General features: G+C 37.6%; 1 protein-coding gene across 1 annotated transcript in view; it reads right to left on the reverse strand.

Moving 5' to 3' along the window:
- The window catches only part of DPYD (dihydropyrimidine dehydrogenase), a 594,355-nt gene that overhangs the window by 248,265 nt on the left and 322,151 nt on the right, over positions 1-23,939 (reverse strand). The window contains exon 13 of the mRNA XM_060773944.2: positions 15,873-16,088. Coding sequence (XP_060629927.2) covers positions 15,873-16,088 — 216 coding nt within the window. The remainder of the gene's footprint in view (positions 1-15,872; positions 16,089-23,939) is intronic.

The following is a 23,939-nucleotide window of genomic DNA, read 5'->3' on the forward strand; positions in this document are numbered from 1 at the left end:
AACACATCTTCCTTCTAAGTCTCTAAAAGCCAGTTCTGATTCTATTGTTTCCTTTACATATGTAACTACTCCTCTCTTCTTTTTCTCGTATGACGAATGATATTCTTTTCCTAATTTTTTGTTCGGGAGGTGTGCTGTATGTTTATCACAGATGTGTGTCTCCTGGAGGGCTATTACGTCATAACTAGATTTCTTCAAACTATTCCAGACTTTCTTACGTTTTTGGGGGGAATTCAATCCATTAATATTGTTAGAAAAACATTTTATTTGTCGCTCCATCTTGTTATTCGTTCTGATCTAATCCCAGTCCTATGTCGCCTAAAGCCGTTTCCGCTATTCCAGTTGTTGGTTGTTCCATACTCTGTCCTTCTTTTCCTTCTTTTTTTCGTGGTGTCATTCTCTGTGGTTTTGGATCTTTCGAGAAGTAGCTATAATCCTTTGGTGATTTATATCTTGCTTTTTTAGCTTTAATTCCTTTTCTGGGGGTGGATAATCTTCTTTCTTCAGCTCCTTCTGTCTCTTCTTCTTCTTCTTCTTCTTCTTCTTCTTCTTCTTCCCCCCCTTCTCCCATCTCTTCTTCTCCCTCCTTTTGACTCATAAGTTTATCATAAAATACCTTTGCCTTATGTTCAGATGTCAACCAGAGTCTTTCTTCATTGTAAGTCACCATTATTCCTTCTCTTCTTTCCCACCTGAATCTTATCTCCCTCTTTTTCAACTCCTCTGTTAGGAAAAAATATTTTCTTCTTCTTGCTAAAGTCATCTGCGGAAATTCCTTCAAGACCACAACTTTCTTTCCTTTATAAAGGATTGGGTTTCTATTACTATTATACAAAATGTCATCCCGTACCTTCTTTCTTGTAAACTTCACAATCACATCCCTATCTGTCTTATTTCTCCTGGAATAGAATGATGAAATCCTGTAAATTTGATCCACCTCTTGTTCCAATTCATCTACCTCACACTCCAAGCAACTTGCCAGCATTTTAATTACCATTTGTCTTATATCTTCTTTCTCCTCCTCCGCTATATTTCTGAATCTTAATTGGAAGTCCATTTGCATTTGCAGCAGTCTCTCTTGTTCTAATTCCATTTTCTCTCTTTGTTTATCCAATCCTTTTATCTTCTGCGCCATTTCTGATTGAGTTCCCTCAATTTTCTCTTTGGAAACTTTTAATTCCTTCACTTCCCCCTGTAATTGTGATATATCTTTTTTGATCTGGCCAAATTCTTCTTTTATTTCGGTTTTCATTGCCTTAAATTCCTCTGTCATCTTCGTAATAATTCCCTCTTGTTTCTTATAGTATTCCTCATGCTTAGTCTTGACCTCCTCCTTCAATTCCACCTTCAATGCATCTTGTTTTTCTGATATCTTTTTTATTTCTTTTAGAAGATTGTCCATTTTTGGGTTTATGTCCAAAGATCCCCTCCGGGACTCTGGTTTTCCTTGAGTTGTCATCTCGGATCCCTTCTCCCTAAAAAAAAGGAGAGAATCTACTTTCTTCTTCTGCTTCTCCCCTCTACTTTATCCTTTGTACTCGTCTACTTCTCGTCCTCGATTAATCAGGTTTCGTCTGCTTCTCGTCCTAGTCTTTGATGCCCTTCGCCCTTCATCTACTTCTCTTCCTCGTCACCGCCGTCGTCGTCTACTTCTCGTCCTCGTTTCGTCTGCTTCTCGTCCTTGTTCTGTCTCCTCCTGTCCTCTACTCCTCTTCTCTTCCAAATTTATCAAAATTTTGTTTCAGAATAATCCTTTTATTACAGATTTATTCTCAATTTTATTTCTGGCCGCTCTGTATCGGACTTTCTCTATGGTTTCCAAAATGGCGTCTTCCCTCCTTCCGCCCCGTCACTTCCGTCACTTCCGCCCTTCCTTCTTTTCTTTGTTTCTGTATCGGACTTTCTCTATGGTTTCCAAAATGGCATCTTCCCTCCTTCCGCCCCGTCACTTCCGCCCTTCCTTCCTTTCTTTGTTTCTTCCGGTTTCTCGTTCGTCCCTGCAATCAACCTTCCGTTTCGTCACTTCCTTCTCCTCCACTCAGCCTGCTTGTTTATGAAGAAGGTTGGAGCTAGACACAACAATTATGGCGTCAAGGTCGGGCACACTATCGCTTTTTCCCTTTGCTTCCCCAGCGGGGGGGGGGGGGGTGGTGGTGGTGGGGGAAATATCCCGTCTTCTTATACTTTAAATTTAATTTAGGTTTAATTTAGGTTAAACAGAGCGGCCACGTTCACTATTTGCTAATTTAGAAAATCATTCAAATTGTCCCAATTGCCAAAATATCGTATTTAATCTTAAGTAGGTCTTAATTCAGTCACTCTACTCCTTTAATTCCTTAATTTATCTATCGGAAAGCCAATTAATACAATCGCTTCTTTGTTAATTTCTACGACTTCTTCTTTGATTCTTTATCTTTCCATATTCTCCCCAGCTATTTCTAGCTTGGCTTTTTCTTCTTTAAAATTTGGGAACAAGTTCCCGTTACCTGAAGATGGGGTCTTTCTTGTGTCTCTCCCCAGACTGGGGCTTCTTAATTCTTCTTTCTTCTTCAATTTGTGAATGGATTGGCGGCGGTTAAACAAGCCTTGCGGCTCGATCCTTGTGGGGTGGCTCGCTTTCCCCTGTGCTGCTCGAACCCTCCCGACCTCTCCTCCTTGAGGGGGGAGAGATCTCTGGGGTCTCAAGCCCACTCTGGGATTCGCGACACCTTTGCAAACTCAATCCGGCAAAGGGGGGAGCATTCAGCTCAACCCAGCCACCACAACACAGGTCCTCGTCGGGAGCTCCCTCTCGACGAGGCTATCCCGTCGCCATGTCCACCGGAAGTTCCCAATATTGCACATTTTTGCAGTAGTGCAATTGCACCAGTTCACCAATCCAGGATTCCATGATCATACTTCCACATATTCCTGCTTTCCTCCACTTCTAATGTCCCTTACATTATTATTTTTAGGACAATTGCACAATGTCAGCATTAAAAACAAAAACAAAAAAACTGAGGCTGAAGTTTTATGTAACATAAAACAGCTACCTTGGGAATAAATGAGGGGAAAAGGGAGGGGGTAGGGGGTAGGGGGAGAATCACACTCCCTGATGTCACATTATTGCCACCATTCTTGCACAGAAGAATGGACCCATAACACCAAGGTGAAGGTAGGCAATGGGAACATAACACTGAAGTTCTAGGAGCTGTTAACAGTTTTGTTTTTTCTTATTAAAAACCAGGGATGGGAGAATCACAGGGAGAGAGAGACAAACGGGCAGAGGGATGTACACAATATTGCATCCCTCTGCCTGTACCTTTTGGTGATGGTTCCTATCACATGTCTCACTGGCTGCAATGCCAGTTCATCTGCCTCCAGCAATATAGTCCTCTGTAGACTGAACACATGCTACTATGAAGCACACCAGATTTTTATTACGTAGCCCTATTTTACGTAGCCCTATGACAGACCTTATTTTAAACGCATCCTTATTCTATCATCTACTGGCAGTATGCTCTCCAGTCATGTTTTCTGCCAGTCTTTACCAGTTTGCCAATTACACAAGCTGCTTCCTAGACATCAGACAAAAATTCCACAAGACTGCTGTGCAAGCGCACCCTAATTAACCATCAGCTTAATTAGACAATTTACTGTGTAATTAGCAGGCAATTAGTCAACACCTCTCAGATCTTATTGACTGCTGTGACAGCCTTCTCTACTCTGAACATTCCAATACACAACCACGACTAAATCTCCAGCACTCTCAAATTCCCTGTACTACACAATTCTGGAGAAAAGCAAGCAGTGATATTATATAACAAGTGGGGTCAGGGGATCAATGTGTCATCTGTTTGTATGCTGAATGTTTGGTCAGCCGACACCTTTTGGTGCTATTTGCTGAAAGAAACTACCAAATATCTTTTCTGCTCCATCAATTTTGCACATTTTGCACTCCCATCAAAACCTCCTAAAATAAAGTCATAGTCTCAACAAACGTTCTTATTAAAATAAATAGTCACAGCCTAAGATGTTGTTTCATCTATTAACAAAATGAAGGATAGGTGGGCCACAGCTCCCATCATCTCCAATAATGGGTTATGCTGATGGGAACTGGAGTCCAGTGACATTGGAAGACATCAAGTTGCTCAACCCTCTAGATTATCAGCAGTCTTCCAGGGTTTCAGAAAGAAGTTTTCTCTAGTATGCGTACCTTTTGTTCAAGTACTAATATTAGATATTCATAGGTACAGCAACATCATACTTCTAAATTAACCTGAAAATTTTAAAAGCAAGGATAATGCATTCAAATACGTATTTAAATGTAATTTTCAAAAGGTTTCTTTTTTTAAAAAAAATACACATTTCAAAACATGAGTGCTTTCAAATATGCATTAGTCTGACATGCTTTTAAAAGGAAAGACAGGACATTGTGGAAATATGGAAATAGATGGATAGCCGATTTTCAGTCCAGGAGAGGTAGATTAGGTCAGTTTATACTGTAATTCGCAAAGCCTGATAAAATCTAGCTTCCCTAATTTTAACTCATTTGCTTACATTTCCTCCTGCCATCAGCTATTCTGCATTTGGATGACATGTTTTTAGATATTTCGAGGATGGGGAACAAAAACCCTTTTCATTAGGAAAGTGAAAACATGAAAACAAACAAAAAGAAACAACATGAGAAGGAAATATTATGGGTTTTTTTTTCTAATTTTCAGAAACGCGTGTTTCCTAAATCTGCTGAGATAAATAGCATTCTGCCCGTGCTAGTGGTAATACAGAATCAATGAACATAACCCATAAAAGTAGCTATTAATAAAGGAAGAAATACCATTTACACATTGGAAGTAATAATGAAGTTGCAATATGCAACCACACCGATAGCAGGTCAGGGTTTTGGAATTATCTCCTTTGTGGAATTATCTTCTTAATTATATATTTAAATATTGTGAAATGCTACAGATGAGCATTTTTGTGGTAAAAAAGGAAGGGAATGCTTTTCAACTCTAATATAGTAGATTTGCAAACAAAAGTCCTTCTTTTAACTAATGTAGTTTGTGTCTGCATTCTCGTATAAGTTGTTGCAAACCTGGAATGAAGATTAATGAGAAAATAAGCTTCAAAAAGTAAATATTACTATTGAAATTTGTGTAGATGTGTTTTTGCAAGGCTACAACTCCATTTTCTCTTCTAGATTCATCAAATTCACCATTTTCAGACATATGAAATTAATTAAAATAGACCAAAAGATCCTCAAACATCTAAAGTTACCCCAGTAAATAAAACATCCCAAGTTATTTCATCCATCTACCCTATGTCACTCCATTTCAAGTTTGAATTTACTGTGGTCACGTTTATTTCTATTTGGATGCTGAAGAATAATTGGGAAAGGCACATGTGTGTGATGTAAAAGCAAATTCCAATGCTAATGGCAGAAATATATCAGCTAAATCAATACTTACTGATTTTGTTGCAATCGTGTACCTAAATGATGACACTTATTTCTTGCCTTAGTTCCTTATTCTGTTTTTAAAGAGAGTACGATCAATAAGATTGTACAGTAACTGACTCTATGCAATCTCTTGAAGCCTCTATTGGGTCTATAGAATCCTTCTTTTTCAGAATTACATTTACTGTTTTGCATTGAATAGATATGTGCAATTAGCTAACATTTAGACAGATGCCACAGGATCAGATGATAAAGATGTCACACAACTTCAGCAAAGCGTCCTCTCACTAATTATAGCAATTGGGAAAACTTAAAAAAGTGCTAATACACAATCCATTCCTCTCTCCTGAATCTTATATACACACACCCAATTATGTGTGAAAACAAGCAGAGTCCTTTGTTGTGCCTGCAAGTCAATTATGACTTGCGATCCTAAGGCATGATAGATTTTCTGGAGCCAAGAGTGTGTGACTCATCCAAGGTCACTCAGTGGGTTTAACTCTGGTCTCCAGAGTTGAGGTCCTGAGCTCAAAACACTGTCTCTCTTATCTTTGAGGGGGAAAGACTTTCAGTAACTCAATTACAAAAATTATTGAAATTCAAATTAGTTATGTATGATTAATAATGGATAAGATAACATACTACATTTCATATTTGCCTAATGATGAGTAAACCTTGACTTTGGCATTTAATGTAAAAGGCACAATTTTATGACACTCTTGCATATTATGGGACTTGAGCATCTATGGATTTTGTTTTCCACAGAGGTACTGTTGCAGCCCAGCTTACTTATCCAAACTTATCTCCTACTATGAACCATCTCAGAGATTAAAATCTTCTGGTGAGGCCCTGCTCCTTCACAGGTGTGGTTGGCGAGGACGAGACACAAGGCCTTCTCAGTGGTGGCCCTGTCTCTGTAATGGAACTCCCTCCCCAGTGACATGAGTCTGGCCCCTTCCCTCCTTTTAGGAAAAAAAATAAAATAAAAACTTGGATGTGGGACCAAGCTTTTGGATAATTGATTAGTGCAATATGTGAATATGGAATGATGCAATGATAACTAGAATGGCCAGGACTATGATATTGGATTGTGTGTTTTTTATAATTTTAATGTGGAAATGTTTTTAGTGGATGTTTAAATGTATATGTTTTTATTTGCTGGATATGTATTGTATGTATTGTATGGCATCAGATTGTGCCTTTATGTGTGCCACTCTGAGTCCCCTTCGAGGTGAGAAGGGCAGGATATAAATATGGCAAATAAATAAGTAATATTTATTTATTTATTTCGGGCACTTCTACCCCGCCCTTCCCAACCCCCTAGGAGGGACTCAGGGCGGCTTACAACCAGCACAATTGGATGCCAACAATTCAACAGATAAAATACATAAGAGCAATAACCACAATAGTTAAAACATTCAAATTAATACAATAACAACTAAAAGCCAGTCTAGTGGCCAACGTTCACCGAGTTCTAATACTTGAACCAAACACCAATGAATAATGAAGGTTTGGTTTTTATATACTTGGGACTTAAGAATGCACAGACTGTGATTGCTGTGGACCTCCATATTTATTTATTTACTTCATTTGTATACCACTCTTCTCAGCCCTTAGGCGACTCAGAGCAGTTAACAACAATAGTTTCAATACACACAGTACAAAATCATTGGACATTTAAAAGCAATAGCATAACAATTAATTAAACATCAAACATCAATATAACAAATCCATCACGTCTCAACGATAGAATCAGAATCTATAGTCATTGATTTAACTATTCAATTTTTTTAAAAAATTGATTTTATATATATATTATACACCTGAATGCCCAGGGTCACATAAACATTTATTGAGCAAAAAGAAATCACAAGCTGAAAACAGTTAAGAAGCTCTGCCTAGATGTACACTTAGAAAAATGAATAAAATGTGATTGTTTACAGCTGATGAACTTATAAAAGAAGAAACAGTATTTTATCTTCTAATGCTGTTGGATAGCTTGGCCGTTTGAATATAGTCTAATAGGGGAGGAAATAATGACAATTTTGTTAGAAAATGGAGGCTTGCATTTGAATATTTAGAGAGGAAGACCAAGGTAGACTTCAAAATAGCCGCAAAGGCAAGTTATTAATATAAAGATAAGGGTAAGTTTTTATGAGATATTAGTTTCACACTGAGTGGTGTCGGAAGTCATGGGTGGAGTGGGTGGGTTTGGTAGACAGATGTATTTGTATTATGTGTATTTGATTTTTTTTTCTTTTTTTCTTTACATTCTGTATATCACCTTCACACAATAAACAGTTATTACCAAAAAAGAGAGGAAACAATATTTTGAAGTGGACAGAAGTACTGGAGAACACATGGTCTGATAATCCTAGGTACAATAATGTGAAGAATTCACAATCAATAAACAACTGATCAACATTGTTGTTGCTGTGGCTGTTGTTATTTTTATAAAACGAAGCATAATTTCATTTCACAAAGAAGAAGCTTTACAAATGAAAACATATGGCTCCCTTCTTGATTTATCCTTTATTAGGGGGAACAGTGAAGAATTGATTTGTTAAACAATAAATAATTCAAATCAGTGGGTAAAAGCTCAATGTGTTAGATATCTTGTAAAATGTGTGGGATTTGTCTCCTCACTGCACTAGACTTGGGGTTAATAAAAATTGTCCTTGATGCTATTTAGTAGAAGGGCAAACGGTCCTCTTTTTTCATTTGACATTAACAATCTGATCATTTGTCTCGCCAGTGGAAGCCTATGTAGCTTTCATATGGCTGACACAATAAAGCACAGAATATTTCTGTTTACTGAGATATCAACTGGCATTTCACTGCAAGTCAATGGTCTGCCTTGGCTACAGCAAACTAGGCTTCAATCTGGCATCTACAAATGTCAAGAGTATATAAAAGGAAACAGGGCAAAATCAAAAGCAATTTCTAAGTCCATGTTTCTTTTTTTCCCTAAAAAAGAAAACAAAAGAATTTGCTTAAATGTATTTATGGGAAATAAATAAATAATCTGTGCAATATTCACCTGTCAGTCTAGAAAAACAACAAGGGAAACACTGTCAGTAGGACAGGATAATAAAATTTCAAGCAGATGTTCAAGCTAGGGCTGTAATTCTCATGCAACTCCCTTGGTAAGCGTATACTTACTCTATTATATGCAAGCTAGGCAAATTGTACTTCATCATCACAAGTGAATTGTAAAGTATTAATATTTCATACTCTAACAAAACTCTACAGAACAAACTTCACTGTATGAAAAGGCATCAAATATTCCGCATTTTAATATTGTTTCAAGTCATTTACAGGGAAGGAAATGTGACTCGTATATTGCAAATTACTGTGCTGTGATATCAGAGAAAGAAAAATATGCCTTTTACACTGCGAGTTCAATTCAGTAAAAATACTGACATTACAGGGGACAATACAAGGCATTGTGCTTCAGTTCTGGCACGTATAATTATGAAGAGAGGCATGTGCCTCCCATATTGGTCCCTATGGAAACACCACTGGTAGGAGAATGAATCAGGGTGTCTAATATTATGGAGAAATGTCATTTCTTAGCACAGTCCGTTAATTCACACAAATGAAGGCTCTAATTGGCAAGCAACTTCTGCAGATACACCATGCTATCATCTCTGTCATGTTAGCTGCATGAACACACATATATGAACTAAGCTTTAAGATTATTTATAGTGTTGTATCTTCAAATAAAATGGATTTTAGTCATGATGTACGCTTTTTTAAATCTTTGGCAAAACATTGCAGTAGGCAGACATTGTATGTAGATGTAACATTAAATTCTAATTCATCTTTATGACAGTCAGCTCCTGAGAAACTCAGGTTTAGGCATTTTTTTCCATTCTCAAATCCAGTTCAGCTACAGGGAAACTGGAAACATTTTTGTTTCTTTGCTTCACAGATTAACAAGCATTTAATGTGTGATCTGAACCCCAAATTCTAGTTAATCTCAATTATAATAGTTGATAAAAACCAGTTCCATCAATTTTGGTCTCCCATTTTGTTAAATTATTATAGTTAATGTCAATCTTACTTTGTTCAGATCAAACAAGACAAACTCCAGTAAACATAAAAGAGAAATAAACATCTGGAATCCCAATTTGTACTTAGCTAGGGATGTGATATTCAGGAAGTTTATTCTTGAAGGAAACACAAAATGATTTTAGAAATTTTCTTCAGGCTACAAGAAAGTCTTTAAAAATACACAATTTTCAAAGTCTATCCAAAATTTAAACTACAGTTCGTGAAAAGTCACAAGTGGTTGTTTTGTGCGGAAAACTTTTTTTCTGTTTGAATGCAGCATTTTGCATTCTGTATAAAGCAACCAAGCAAGAATTTTGCGTACGTTCCTGATTGCAGCATTTTCTGTACAAGAAACAGCTTATTTTGAATACAACATATCAGAAGTAATATTTTATTTGCAGAAAAGACTGTTTTATACACAAAACAACATATGTAAAGTTTGCACAGAATATGTCTTGAATTACTAAGATTCTTGACAGTCCAGGTCTCCAAACACATTTAGAAAACATGGCAGTGACTATTTTTCACTTTTTTAATCACAACATTGAGATTGAAGGAAGAGAACAAGGGAAACCTTTATTGTAACACACTTTTAAAAAGCTAAACTGTGTTTTAGCCTTATATCTGAGCAACTGTATTTTTCAAAAAAAAAAAAAAAAACAAATCTAGCAATTCAGTTTTCCAAATGCTACTCTCAAAAAGAGTAGACCCAATGAATCAATAGGATTTACAGGAGTGCTAATTTTTCTATCAGCAGTTGATGGAACAAGGCTATTCTGCTTTGGATTAATAATTGGATTTAGCCATTTATAATAAGAAATTGCTGCCTGTGTTTATATCTACTGGTGATGTTTAATAAAGACAACAGTATCTCTAAGTTATTGAAAGCGACAGCATCACAAATCAATCCATGTCACCAGCAGAGTAAAGACAGATGTCTCTGATTAATCAAAATTAAATTTTTGCCGATGAAAGGAGCAGCGAAAATCAAAGCAAATATTTCTGCCATCCTTTCTTTGTTTATCTTGTGCTCAAACTTCTATGATACTGAACAAAATGACAAATTAATTTGTAGAGTAAAACTATAAAAATAGGAAAATATTTCCCACTTTTATTCATGTTATGCTATGCAGAGAAAAAAGAAGCACAAGCTAAAATAATTAAGACATTCCCTTTGAAATCTTACACCTCTCCCAGCTAGATTTCAAATGGGGTAGGGATGCTAGCTTTCATTTTTTCCATATCTCAACAGACATTGGGAACAATGAAACAGGTTTTTATCTTGTAGCTTAGAGATACTTGGGAATTTTTCCCTGCAGTGCTGGGAAACTGTGCTGAATATCCCAAAAGTTGCGTATTTTGCCCTAACAACTACAAAGCTTTCTTCTGAGAACTGTGCAGCCTTGCCTGAAGCAAAGGTAACAAAGAAAAAGTGGGCAACATTCAAATCGTGGAGTTTGCATAAATTGTTTCTAGCCAGCCGAGTGTGTGGACAGGAGTGCTGCACAACAAAACGGACCTGCCATTTTCTCTCCACTCTGGGAAGTACAGGTTTTTATTGCAAACTGTTGCAGTTCATGTTGTGCCCTGAAAAATAACAACGAAAGCTTCCCACAATTTTAAGGAACTTTTGACATGCTATTTCTGCCCCCCCCCCCACCCCCATTTTTTCAAAGTCTAAAAGTTCAACTTTCAAACCTAGTTGGCATATAGATTAATTTCTTGGAAAAACTATAACCAATTGTTGAAATGTGCTTCTATGTCAGAAAACTGAACATGTGAAAAACCAAATTTTGGATAATTTAATAACTTTACCTCATTGCATCAATTAAAATAAGACATACACAGAGGTAAAGAATATACACTTGTGCATACACTTTCATAAAGTTTTTGTTTTCAGGTGTTAATTTAAGTTGTGATCTATTCATTATCATAATGCATGGTGTGTGAGAAAAAAGATGGTAGCAGACCCTCTACTGGGAGATCCCTGAGTGATTTGCAATAGCAGCAACAATTCGTTGTAATAAGCTAATATTCCCTACTCTTTCCCAAGCCTAATGCTGATTTCTTCAGCTTCTTGCTATATTTTTAAAATAGTCCAGAGCAGGACTGGCTGAGTAAGGGAAGTGATTATGCCTCTTTACAAGGCAGGATGCCAACTTGTATCAAGCAGGCGGTTGTAAAACATCTTTTGAGGAAAATCTTCCCTTAATCATACTATACTAGATAACTATAGGACACTTTCCAGCATTCCATTTTTGGACAAGGTACTACAGTACATGGCGACTACTCAGTTCCAGGGGTTCCTGAATAAAGCAGAATATCTAGATCTATTTCAGCTTGGTTTCAGCCCCAATTATGGAATGGAAATACTATTGATCATGTAGGAAAATTATCTACAATAGGAAATATAAGGGATGAAGGCAAATAATATGAAGCTTAATTTAGACAAGACAAATATGCTTCTGGTCAGATGAAAGAAGGATGTGGGAATAGGGATTCAGCCTGTATTAAGTGGGGTTAAACTCTCCCTGAAAATGCTGATGTGTACATTGTGGGTACTAATGGATTGAGCCTTGATCCTGGAGACACATGTTTCAGCAGTGACTAGGAGTGCATTTGCATAGATAAAACTACCATGTCAGCTTTGCCCATCTGGAAAAGTGAGAACTGGCTGTGATATTACAGGCCTTGGTTATATTCCATTTGAATTACTGTAAGGCCTCCTATGTGAAGCAGCCTTTTAAAAGTAACTTCATTTGGCTTAAATATCTGTGGTCAGATTCTAAACTCAAAGGAGCACACAACTCCTTTGTAGAAACAGCTCCACTGGCTGCCAAACCTTTCTGACACAATTCAAAGTCCAGTAACCATTCTTTGAGTGAGCGTAATTTTGGGGGAAAAGAGTTTTCCCCTTTGATATAAACTCAGACCCAAACCTGTTACATTGTTCCATGGTGGAAGAAAACTCCATATGCACAAAGATCTAGTTCTTCAACATTGTAAGCCTACTATCCTGCCTTTCTCCAATTCCTAGAATTATAGAACCATAGAATCATAGAATAATAGAGTTGAAAGAGATCTCGTGGGCCATCCATCCAACCCCCTGCCAAGAAGCAGGAAAATCGCATGCAAAGCACCCCCGACAGATGGCCATCCAGCCTCTGTTTAAAAGCCTCCAATAAAGGAACCTCAGTAAGAGGAAATAATGGGAAGAACCAGGAAAAACATCTTAATGTTTTAACTGCATGTAATATTTTGGTAGTTACAGGCAATCATACAGACACCTCACCAAAATGTTCCTAGTTGTAATTCTGCAGTTCACAATATTGGTGAGCCTTGTGGAAAATGGCTTGTAAATACATGTGAGTCAATGGCAAGGGGAGGTCTAAATGGCACAAGGCACATTTTGGGCAAAGCAATGAGACAGAAGCAGAACAGAGGTAGGTGCAGTGGGGTGAGAGTTCAGAACATATGAACTGTAGGTCAGTGGCTTAGCAAATATGGTTTATAACTGGCAACACGACAGCATTGGCTTCTGTTACAGCACTTTAATTAAAGAAGTGACTGCTCCAGTGATCCAGAATTAATTTTGGCTGGATAACAATTATAATACAACCTTCTGGGTAACTCCATGCTTGGGAAGACACATATTGAGAGCTGACCTAAAGACACTCAGACTGGGCCAGCTGAACACGAAAAATAAAATAAAAAACAACTTCCCCAAAATAGGAAATGCTCATTTTAGAATAGAAGCAAACTCAAAGAAAAAGGCTTTCTCTTATTTCTGTTCAGTCCTGTATATAGCATGTATCTTTGCTGACTTTAGACTGCATTAGACTGGGAACTTATCACATTAGGAAATACTGTTTCAAGCAGTATGCATCTCGTATTTTTTAATGACTGAATACATACTGTATTCAGATAAGACGCATATTGTTCAATTCACACTTGATTACTACAATTCTTATGTTTAGAAAATACTGAGGTTTGACTCATCACACCACAAAGGCTGGTTTCCCTCAATCTATTCAAAAGACTCTCTACATGATTCTGTTACTTTTTTTCTAAGATTGTGCAGTACCATAGCTTCAAGTCCTGAACTATCACTCTCGCAAGATTTGAAAAAGATCTTGCACCTGTGCAGCAATAGGTTTGCCTTTTGGCACAAAACAAAAAAAAAATCTGGTGGTTTCTTGTTTGCATCAAATCTGCAAATTAGCTTTTCAAAGCTAGTTATAACAGTAGACATGGCTCCATTGCTGCAATTATTGTTGATGTTGCTCCGGTTAGTATTATGCAGTTTTATGAAGCCAAACTTGAGGCAAATAAGCCTCTTGTCAGCACTACGTCTCCTTTTGAGAAGACATGACCAATATTACTTTGAAATCTTTGTTGATTGTGTTGCTGGAGTGGACGGTGCCACCCCAGAGCCAAGGTGATATTAGCTGAGGAATAAATTTACAAGGATTTTATAGTAGGATAGGAAATTAAGAGAATGGAGCAATGAAATCTTTATCAAAAATAATTACATTGCCAAGTTTTTTCTGTGATATAAAAAGACAACTGAAATACAGTGGAGGGAAGAAATTGCACAGATTCTGGTTGAAATTTTTAAAAGAATAATGAGGTAAAGCAGCAATTACCAATTTCAGTAATCCCAGAGAACTTTCCCCATCAATGTCCAAAATAGAAATGGTGGCTGCTTCCATCACAAATAGTCCAGGATCAGGAGACTCAATCCCCAGAGTCGCCCACAAATGACAAGTCATATTGTTGCATACTGATTTTGTGATCACACATAAAACAATGTTTTAGCAATGGAAGAAACCATAGTATTTCAGAAAACACGATTAGAATCCTGTCTGGAAACTATCAGTTTCTGTGATGGTTCACAAATGGATTCTGACAGAATACTGATGGGATGGGTAAACGCCATGTGATAAAATCAGTTGGAAATTGTTTTCAAATATTCTCAGAAACAGAGCATTTCTTAATGTGATAAGGTCCTCAGACATTCAAGTGATGTGGAAAAAAATCCAACATGGAGTAATTCAGTAAGGCAGTGAATGACTGCATTGTCATGGTATACTAAACTATGTTTAGTATATCCTGCACAATACTTTTCAGTAAACATTTAATATAGTGATGACGGGCAGGGGGAGAGATTACAACACTACCTCCCAAACAAGGTTAATGTGAAGCTTGTTTGTCTGTGGTATTTGCATCCTTTGGCTAGTGTCGCCACCAAATAACACCCATGCTCAACAGTTTTGTTGGAATATATCCCTTCTTTTGGAGCCGCCGGTGGCACAGTGGGTTAAACCCCTGTGCCGGCAGGACTGAAGACCGACAGGTCGTAGGTTTGAATTCGGGGAGAGGAGAATGAGCTCCCTCTATCAGCTCCAGCTCCTCATGCGGGGACATGAGAGAAGCCTCCCACAAGGATGATAAAAACATCAAATCATCCAGGCGTCCCCTGGGCAACGTCCTTGCAGATGGCCAATTCTCTCTCACCAGGAGTCACTCCTGACATGACAAAAAAAAATCCCTTCTTTTGACTTCAGTTTAATGCTCTCTGTAAGTTAATCAAACTATACTCTCATTTACTTCTCACAAGTATCACATGTTCTGTTGGGAGTTTGGAGCTGGTGAAGTCATTCTCCACACAAGGAGTCATTCTCCACACAAGGGAAAACCTAATAAGAAGTCGGATAATCTGCCTTACCTTTTCCTACCCACAGTGAAATGTTAAGACAAAGTTGGCAGTTCATACAGAGTTGAAGCTTTAAGCCAATCAAGAAAAAGATCTATCTGCATGAGTGTGATAAAGTTACCACTGACATCAGTGTTTAATTTTATAAAATGGGCATACTGCACTTAGATAGCACACTGTATTCCTGTAACTCTAGAAAGAAGGTCATCAGTATAGATGGATTAACCTTATGGTTCAAAAAACATTTTTTTTGGGGGGGGGGGGGGGATCCAAAAAAGCAAACCTTGATTTTTCCATGTGCAAAGCATTACACTCGTGTGTTTATATAACCTACTCCCCATCACTTCACAGATCTGCAGCCCCTGCAGTTGTTTGCAATTTTATATAAGGAACACAATTTCATTACATCATTAGATAATATGGGACACAAGAATTCAGAGATTTTGGTATCCACAGGAGATCCTAGAACCAAATCATTGTGGATCCTGAAGAGCCATCGTATTTGGAAGCACAACATTTGACATGAATGCTGTGAATTTGAAAATGGTCTCTTATTAAAAGGTTTTGAGGTGGTCTAACAGCATTGTTTTATTAATCTGCTATGAAAAGGCAAGGCAACACTGAGAAGTTATTTTAATCTTACAAATGGGGTGGGGAAAATATTACCTTATCCAGGGAAAATGTTTTGGTCAGTGCAAATCCCCATCCAGCTTCAAATGCTCTCCGGATCATGGGTGAACTTGTTGTTGGGGTGGCACTAGCCAGGCCAAAAGGGTTTGGAAACTTGAGCCCAGCCATTTCTACACTGATGTCCACTAAGTCGATGGGCGTGTAGAAGAGAGGCAGCTGGGGAACATCAGGAACTGCAACATCATCTAAAGACTGTAGAAACAAACAACAACAAATTATTGTGTCATTTATATCCTACCATTCTTCCAAACAAATTTCAGACTGCATAACATGAGAATCAATTTATTTTAGCATCACAAAATCCCTAAAAGAAGCCAGGTTAAGAAAGAGTATGCAACTGCCTTTATCAAAATCATGACAATAGCTCTGTATTTCTTTCTAAATATACCAATACTTCACATTTTAATATTTAGATTATACTTAGGTCTCAAAAGGTCTGTGGTCTCTTACCATAATAGAGTAACTAGTTACAACCCCCAACAGACTTTTTTTTATCATTTTAGCAGGCTATACTTTAGAAAAGTTACAATGATAAATAATAGCTAACTCATGTACACATCTCTCAGACTTCTGCATTCTTTCCTTTCCCTTTCTGTGTGTGATGGCGAGGATTCAGTTACTAGATGGAAACATCTGTCATAAATTTCAGTTTCTCATTTTTGTTTGAATATGTTCATTGACAAGCTATTTATATACTTGCTAACTTTATTTTTACTCTGCCTTCCTCCCAGAGGGGACTCAAGGCGGCTAACAGACACACACTTTGATCAATTTAAAACAAAGCAAATACAAAAATTTAAAAATTACTCAGTGTTGCATGTGTTCAGTTAAAAATGCAGTTTAAAATATAATTAAAATGCATTATAAAACATCCAATGCCCCCAAAATCACTACTACAATCTCCCCACCAATGAATGTGCCCCTTATCCTTCTCCAAATGCCTGCCTGCAGAAAAAAGTCATTACCTAGGATACTAACTCAGGACAGCCTGGTTTGCGAGTGATCACAAAGCACTGTTTCCCATAGTCAGATGAAATAGGAAACAGTACTTTGCTGCAAATGGTGAAACCCCATCTTTTCTCTTTATATCAGGTATAGGCAATGTTTTTCACATTGGGACCGCATTTCACTTTAAAATTTGACAGATGGAACAGGCCGGGAAGGAAGGGGGCACAAATTGGGTGTGGAGAAGGGGGTTGGTATGGGAGGCAGGGGTAGAGAATTCATGTGTTTGGCCTCCACTTTAACTGCCCTGGCTCAAGGCTATGGAATCCTTGGAGTTGTCATTTTTCAAGGCCTTTAGCCTTCTCTGCTCAAGAGTGCAAGTGCCTCACCAAACTACAACTCTCAGATCTTTTAGCAGGGATTGGATGGTCACTTATTGGGAGGGCTCTGATGGCCTTGTTTGCAAGAGAGCATGAAGCAAAAGGGAGGAAGTGAGAGAGAACAAGGCAGGACGGAGAGTGAGAGAATGGGAGGCAGAAGAGAAAGGAGGAAGCGAGAGAGTGCGAGGCAGGAGGGAAGGTGGAGAGAGATCATAAGGGAGGGAGGGAGGGAGGGAGATGAGAGCTAAGGAATGCAAAGGAGCTGTGGCAGTGCTTGCTCTCACCCTGGCCTCCTCTCCTCTTCCTTCCCCGCTTTCCTACCCCTCCATCAGCCGCTCTGCAGCCTGCCTTCCCTCACTGCCCTGCCTTGCTATTGCTGGAACTGGGAGAGCTGGAGGGAGCAGTGTGTGTGTTCTGTGAGTGACGCAGATTTGGCCCACGGGTTGGAATTTGCCCATACCTACTTTATATGACAGGCTGTGAAGCAGTTAGTGAGACAAAAGCTGTTTGATTTTCTGGATGTTACAGCAAACTATGTTACTCCAGAAACAAGCTTCTCCTTCTTTTCTCTAGTTTTATCACTTACTTTTCTTCCTACACCATTATAGGAACCAAGACTCCTCATATCATACACACAAGTTTCTCAACTGCAACTGGACCCATAAAGCAATATCCCCCTGCTGCACACATTTCCTCAGCACTAAGCCTTGAAGGGAATGGCTATTAGATTAGCACAGAATAGTAACAGCCAGGGTTCAAAAAGACTCAGTGACTATCAGGACCAGCTTCACCCTCCAAGGCTGGATAAAAGTCACATCAGCCTTTTACCCTCACAATCTGCTGTAAATAGATTTTGTCCCTGTAAAAAAATATTTTATTCCCTTAAATTTTTTTTCAATGTTGTTGTTTTTTCTTTTCCCCTACTTAAACTCAAAGTTAAAAAAAATCCAGGGTTATTTTATTCTACAACAGAATATTTTCAAGCAAATTGAATTCCATCAGAGGCTCCTATAAGAATTAATCTGTATGATGAAAGGCTGGCAAGATTCCAGGATTCTTAATAACACAAAACAAACAAGAGCAAAAAAAAAAACTGAATAGGAAATGAAATAGTGCATACAAGTATAAATCTAACACTCGTGTGTAAGAATTTGCATTCAGCAATGTATCCAATTAATTCATAAAGATAAACAGGCCGAAGGAGGGAATGCATACATATCGTTTTTTTATCCTGGCTTCTTATAACCACTACCACCAGCAACAAAAATAACTACATTATGTAGTATGGGAATGAAGAATTCTCCTTGTGGTCTTCATTCTTGAAGTATTTGTTTAAAAGTGATCTGAGAATACAATGGGTATAAAAGAGACCTCTGGCGTAATTCCCCACAGGAAAATACTCAACTGGCAAACAGGGCAAGGTGATTTTTTATGCTTTCTGACACTGTTGTGTTGCTTCATGTAATGCGCATGCAGACTTTCCTGTTCTGTTTTTTTTTTTCAATTTCGTCCATCTGAAGCACCTTGAACTTCCTTTCCAGCAATTCTGTTGGAGTAGACAGTGATATATAAAAGGGTTCAATTTCCAAGGGTATTTTATTTCCTCCTTACCATGGACAGCTGCCTAATGCCCAAGGCAGTGACTTTGAAACAGTTCTTGCAAATTAGATGTATCATTATTGTGATAAGAATTTTCTATTCCTTGCAAACATTACTGAACTCTGATAATTTGCCATAATTAGAATTAAGACTTCCTTAGGCATCTATTGAAACTTTCAGGGTTTCAAAGAAAGATACCAAGATCTCTGACAGTCTCTTCCACCAGACCCGAAAACCAGGTGAAGGAACAGCAACTGATGTACCACAATCCTGGAGTTCCAAAAAGAGAACTATGACATTACCCACAATAGCAGTCTCAATTATTTTGGAAGCCTCCTTGAAGAAAAGCAGTCATACCTAGGCACCACAAACTATTCATATTCCTTATTGGCTGATTTCCTGAGAAGCTTGTTAGAACTCTAAAAGATGCAGTGACGGAAACAAATTTCATCCTAGCTGAGATTTCCAATGAAAAAATCAATTTCACAGATCCCAAGACACACCGAAAGTCAAAAGGCACTTTGCCCCAGAAATTCACACACATGGCTCACAGTGTAGTTTAGAGAAATACAATATGTAACCAAACTCATTCATAATTTAAAAATGTGAATGGTTAAAAAAGCACACGTTTGAAAAATTGGCAAACATTTGGGACCATGTGGGATGAATTCAACAATATGCGAAAATATGAGTAGCGATATGGAAAGCAAAAACTGATATACAACTCAGGATCAAATGGGTATGTAGCTGAAAGCCAGAGAAACACAGGAAAAGTGAGACTAATTATTTTACAGCTCTCAAGAGAGCATGAACCATGGATTTGAACTATGATCTCCCACTCTAACAATTGAACCACTATATTGCACTGATTTTCTTTATACCTTAACGAATGAAGGGTGGTACACATCCATTAAAAGAACAATTGAACAATAATACGATAGCCACATTTTTCTAATTCTGGAGTAGAACGCTACTGGACTACAATATTGGATTATGTGATTTTAATAATTTTAATGTTTATATGTTTTTAGGAGATGTTTTAATGTATATGTTTTTATTTGCTGGATATGTATTGTATGTAATGTATGACATTGAACTGTGCCTTTATGTCTGCCAGTGTGAGTCCCCTTCGGGATTGAGAAGTGCAGGATATAAACATAGCAAATAAATAAATAAATAAATAAATAAATACTCGACCTTCAAATGTTGGGCTGTCTTTATTTATTTATTTGCCATATTTAGGAGAACAACCATAACTGTTGTCATCAGAATATTGATTATTTCATTCAAATATTTGGAGGTCTAAAAGCTTCAGAATTACTTAAATGGTTTTATCAATTTATTATTTTATCACAAAAGTGGCAATGTAAAGCACTATTGCTTAGGATTTCAGCAATAGATGGATTTTCACTTCATTCCAGCCTGGCTTGTCTCCTCCTTAGGAAATGAGTACTAGAAAAGTTCAGAGCTTATTTGGTTATTTCAGAGAGGAGATCCTTCTTCTAAGACAGTGGTTCTCAACCTGTGGGTCCCCAGATGTTTTGGCCTTCAACTCCCAGAAATCCTAACAGTTGGTAAACTGGTTGGGATTTATGCGAGTTGTAGGCCAAAATGCCTGTGATCTACAGGTTGAGAACCACTGTCCTAAGAGTTGCTTGCCTAGATACTTTTTTTGCTCAGCACAGGTACAACTGTTCCAAACTTCTGAGAGGTTTAAGCTTCTAATACAAAGCCACTATTTCACAGCAGTCACACAATGACCGATAGAAGCAATATACTGCCTGGCGCTGTTGCATGTCTCTACATCCACACAACTGCACCAATTCACTGATCTATGGTCCCACATTCCTATTTTTGCATGACATCATAACAATGCCTTACTGCTGTACCATGGGGTTTTTTTTACAAAAAATAATTTTAAAAGAAAAATTGCAATTCCAACTAGAGTTATTTTTAAAAATAAAATAATACTTAAAATTAAAAATAATACTGCCTAGGGAATAGCAACGGAGAACGGGAATGAGTAGAATCCCACCCCTTGATGTAACTTCCGTGCTGGCAGGTGGTATGGCTTTATCACATAGGGAATGGGAATGAGTTGAGATTTGCAGTTATTGGCAAGTTTTCCCATTGCTAGCAGGAGGCAGCTTACTACAAGGAGGAGACAGACCAGCAACGGGTTGTACATGACATTGTGTGATAGGGAGCATCACCAAAGATCATGCATTTCAATGGTGGTTTGTCACCTTCATGTGGTACAGTATACAACATATCCTACCATTTCACCATTCTCCCCTAGGACTTATGAGAGTTATGATAGAACAAGTTTACACTGCAGTTTTAACTATTTTCCTCAGCTTTTTTGCTTATTGTTCTTACTAATAAACTAAATGATTTTCTGGGTAAATTTGCCTCCTACATTTTTTTTAAAAACCGCTTGAACATTCCTTTAGTATTCTTCTTTCTTCAATAGCTTCTGATATCAGCAATAAAATTTCCCCTACCTATACCTCATCGACCCACTTCCTATTTGAGTCCCACCCTGAAAGATTTCTATTCTTTCCTACTGTACTTGCATTGCTTTCCCTCATCTATTATTTATTATATAATTCCATAATTGCATTATTTACAGTCAGTCAGGAATACATTTTCTGTGAAAGCTGCTATTCAAATTAAAATTGTATTGTATTGCAGTACATTATGCTCTGGCTCCAGATTTTTCAAGTGGCAGAAGAATGTTTTCTAAGAAATGCACTTATTCACCTTATGGAAGCACAATAAGCAAACTGGTACATTTTGATAGAAATTAATATCATTTTCCCCTTCAATAACTTATGTTCATATTATCTCTGAAATATTTGAAAGAGGTGGCACTGCATATAAGAAGAAGAAGAAAACTTCTGGCAAGCCAGATATAAAAGCTCGTACATTATTTATTTTCTGAGTGACAAAAAGAAAGAACATTTTTATGTAATGTAAAGCTAAGCAAGTGCCCCAAAAACTATACAAAGGTGAATTCTCAATGGGAGCTTATATGTACCAGCTGCGTATCTGGCCGCAATATTATTTGTTAAGTGTCCAAATATCTTACTGTCTTAAAACAGATAAATAAAATATGCAGAATTTCAGAACTGGAAAGAAACATTCCCAAAGTTAATTTATTAGCTTCCTGTTTGTGAATACTTTAAGAAAGAAAATGCTGAAAGCTGGCATATGGAAAAAATAGTTATTTGTTATCACAGCTCACCAGCATATGGCTAATGTTTGAGGTCGAAATGGAACTGGGATCAATAGCATATTAGTTCATATTAGTTCAAAGGAGTTAGTGAGGGCCCAAGCAGGGACACCAAAACAGTATGATGGTTATGGAGGGAACAAAAGAAAGGGAGTGAAAAAGTCACAGCTGGGGAATAGATGAAAGAGAAGAATCAGACCATTTGTCCATATGCTCCAGTGCTACCTACTCTGATGAGCAACAGCTATCAGTCAGAGATCAATGCAAGTAAGAAATGAATAGGAATATATGCAAAACTAGATAGAATGCCACAATTTACAGCTTGTAAGAAAACATGTTTATCCATGGAAGGCTTAAATGTGACTTTGCTTGTTTACATATTGTTATAAACTTTGTTTACTCTGTATTTACATCCTTTGTAATGTTGTCACGCTCTTTTTCTGATGTAATTTTGGTATTTTTATTGCCCTGCTGTATTTGTAATACTACTTTCAGCACCATTCCACATATGTTTCCATAATGATGAAAACACTATTTTCATTTTGTAATTATATTCTTTAATGCTGTTTATCTATGTTTTCGTGATGGTGTTTTGTAGTTTCCATCTCAAAATATAACAGAATGCAGAGCATATAGTATTAGAGGGGCTGCTGAATTCTGTCCAGAGTCAGATGTGGAGATCCTACTGATGTGAAATAACTGCTTCACTCCAAAAAGAAATGTCGAGGTGTTCAGAGAAATGTCCTAGGTCAGCGAGAGATCACATCTATGCTCACAATTTCCAAAATAGTCTATTTGTAATATACTGGTGTTACCGTATTTCTTTGTGTTGCTTCGGGCTTATTATAACCCTAAGGCAAACCTTTCATGGGGCTTTCTTGTCAATATTTGTTCAGAAGGTGTTTGCCTCTACTTCCTCTTAGTCTAGGTTTCCAGAGCAAAAGTGTTTTGAACTCTTGTCTCCATTGTTGTAGGAGAATGCTTTCATCACTTCATCATATTGACTCTTTTGTATAAACCAGTTCCCAAATCTGTGTCCACAGGACGGTTGGAAACTTCCACAGCTGAGGGGACATCTCCTCCTACACACTAAATCTGAAAAAAAATCCCCCAAATTATGTCCCTTACTGCCAATTTTGATTAACCTGCTCATCCTTTATGATTGGTCTAGAAATAAAATCATGTTTTTTTTCAGGTATACTTTCCTTTAAAAGAAAACTGTTCTTTAATATGTGGTCAAAGAGACTGGCCATGGGTTGTTTTTTTTTGGCGGGGGGGGGGGGGTTAAGACTTCTCAATTGTTATACACCGAGGATATGAAAGACCATGTTGATTGTCTTTATTTTAAAAAATGATTTTTTTTCCCCACTCACTATCGACAGAACTCCTTCAAAGATCTCCTTGAATCAGAGCAGTACGGGCATAGGAGAGGTGCTGAAATGAATCTTTCCATGCATATATGTTGCAGAGACATACTGGAATGTAAACAAAATAAATATGGTTCTCTTTTACTACTATATGAAGAATAGTTCTGGAAATTCAACATATGTTATCTGGCCACGTTTGCCCAACAATTTCATTTTGTAGCTGAAGTTAGTGCCCTTCCTCCAAAGATGCTACGTGATATCAACCATATTGTCTGAGATCCCAGATTCTGAACACAAGCAATGTTCTAAGGGCAATAGTTCACTACAGTGTGTCTGACATAGCAGTACTTCCCCAGACCCTTCACAGGAAGCTTAAGGGCAGCAATACAGATGTGTTCACATCAAGCTGTCAGAAAACAAAAACACCCTGCCTTAGGATGAGAGGCAAGGGTGATGTCCCAAATCATTAGTGATCCAGGTAAGCACATTTTGTGCTGGAAAAAAAGAAGGCCAAATT

The sequence above is a fragment of the Anolis sagrei genome, chromosome 4 (assembly GCF_037176765.1).
Source record: "Anolis sagrei isolate rAnoSag1 chromosome 4, rAnoSag1.mat, whole genome shotgun sequence".
Taxonomy (NCBI): domain Eukaryota; kingdom Metazoa; phylum Chordata; class Lepidosauria; order Squamata; family Dactyloidae; genus Anolis; species Anolis sagrei.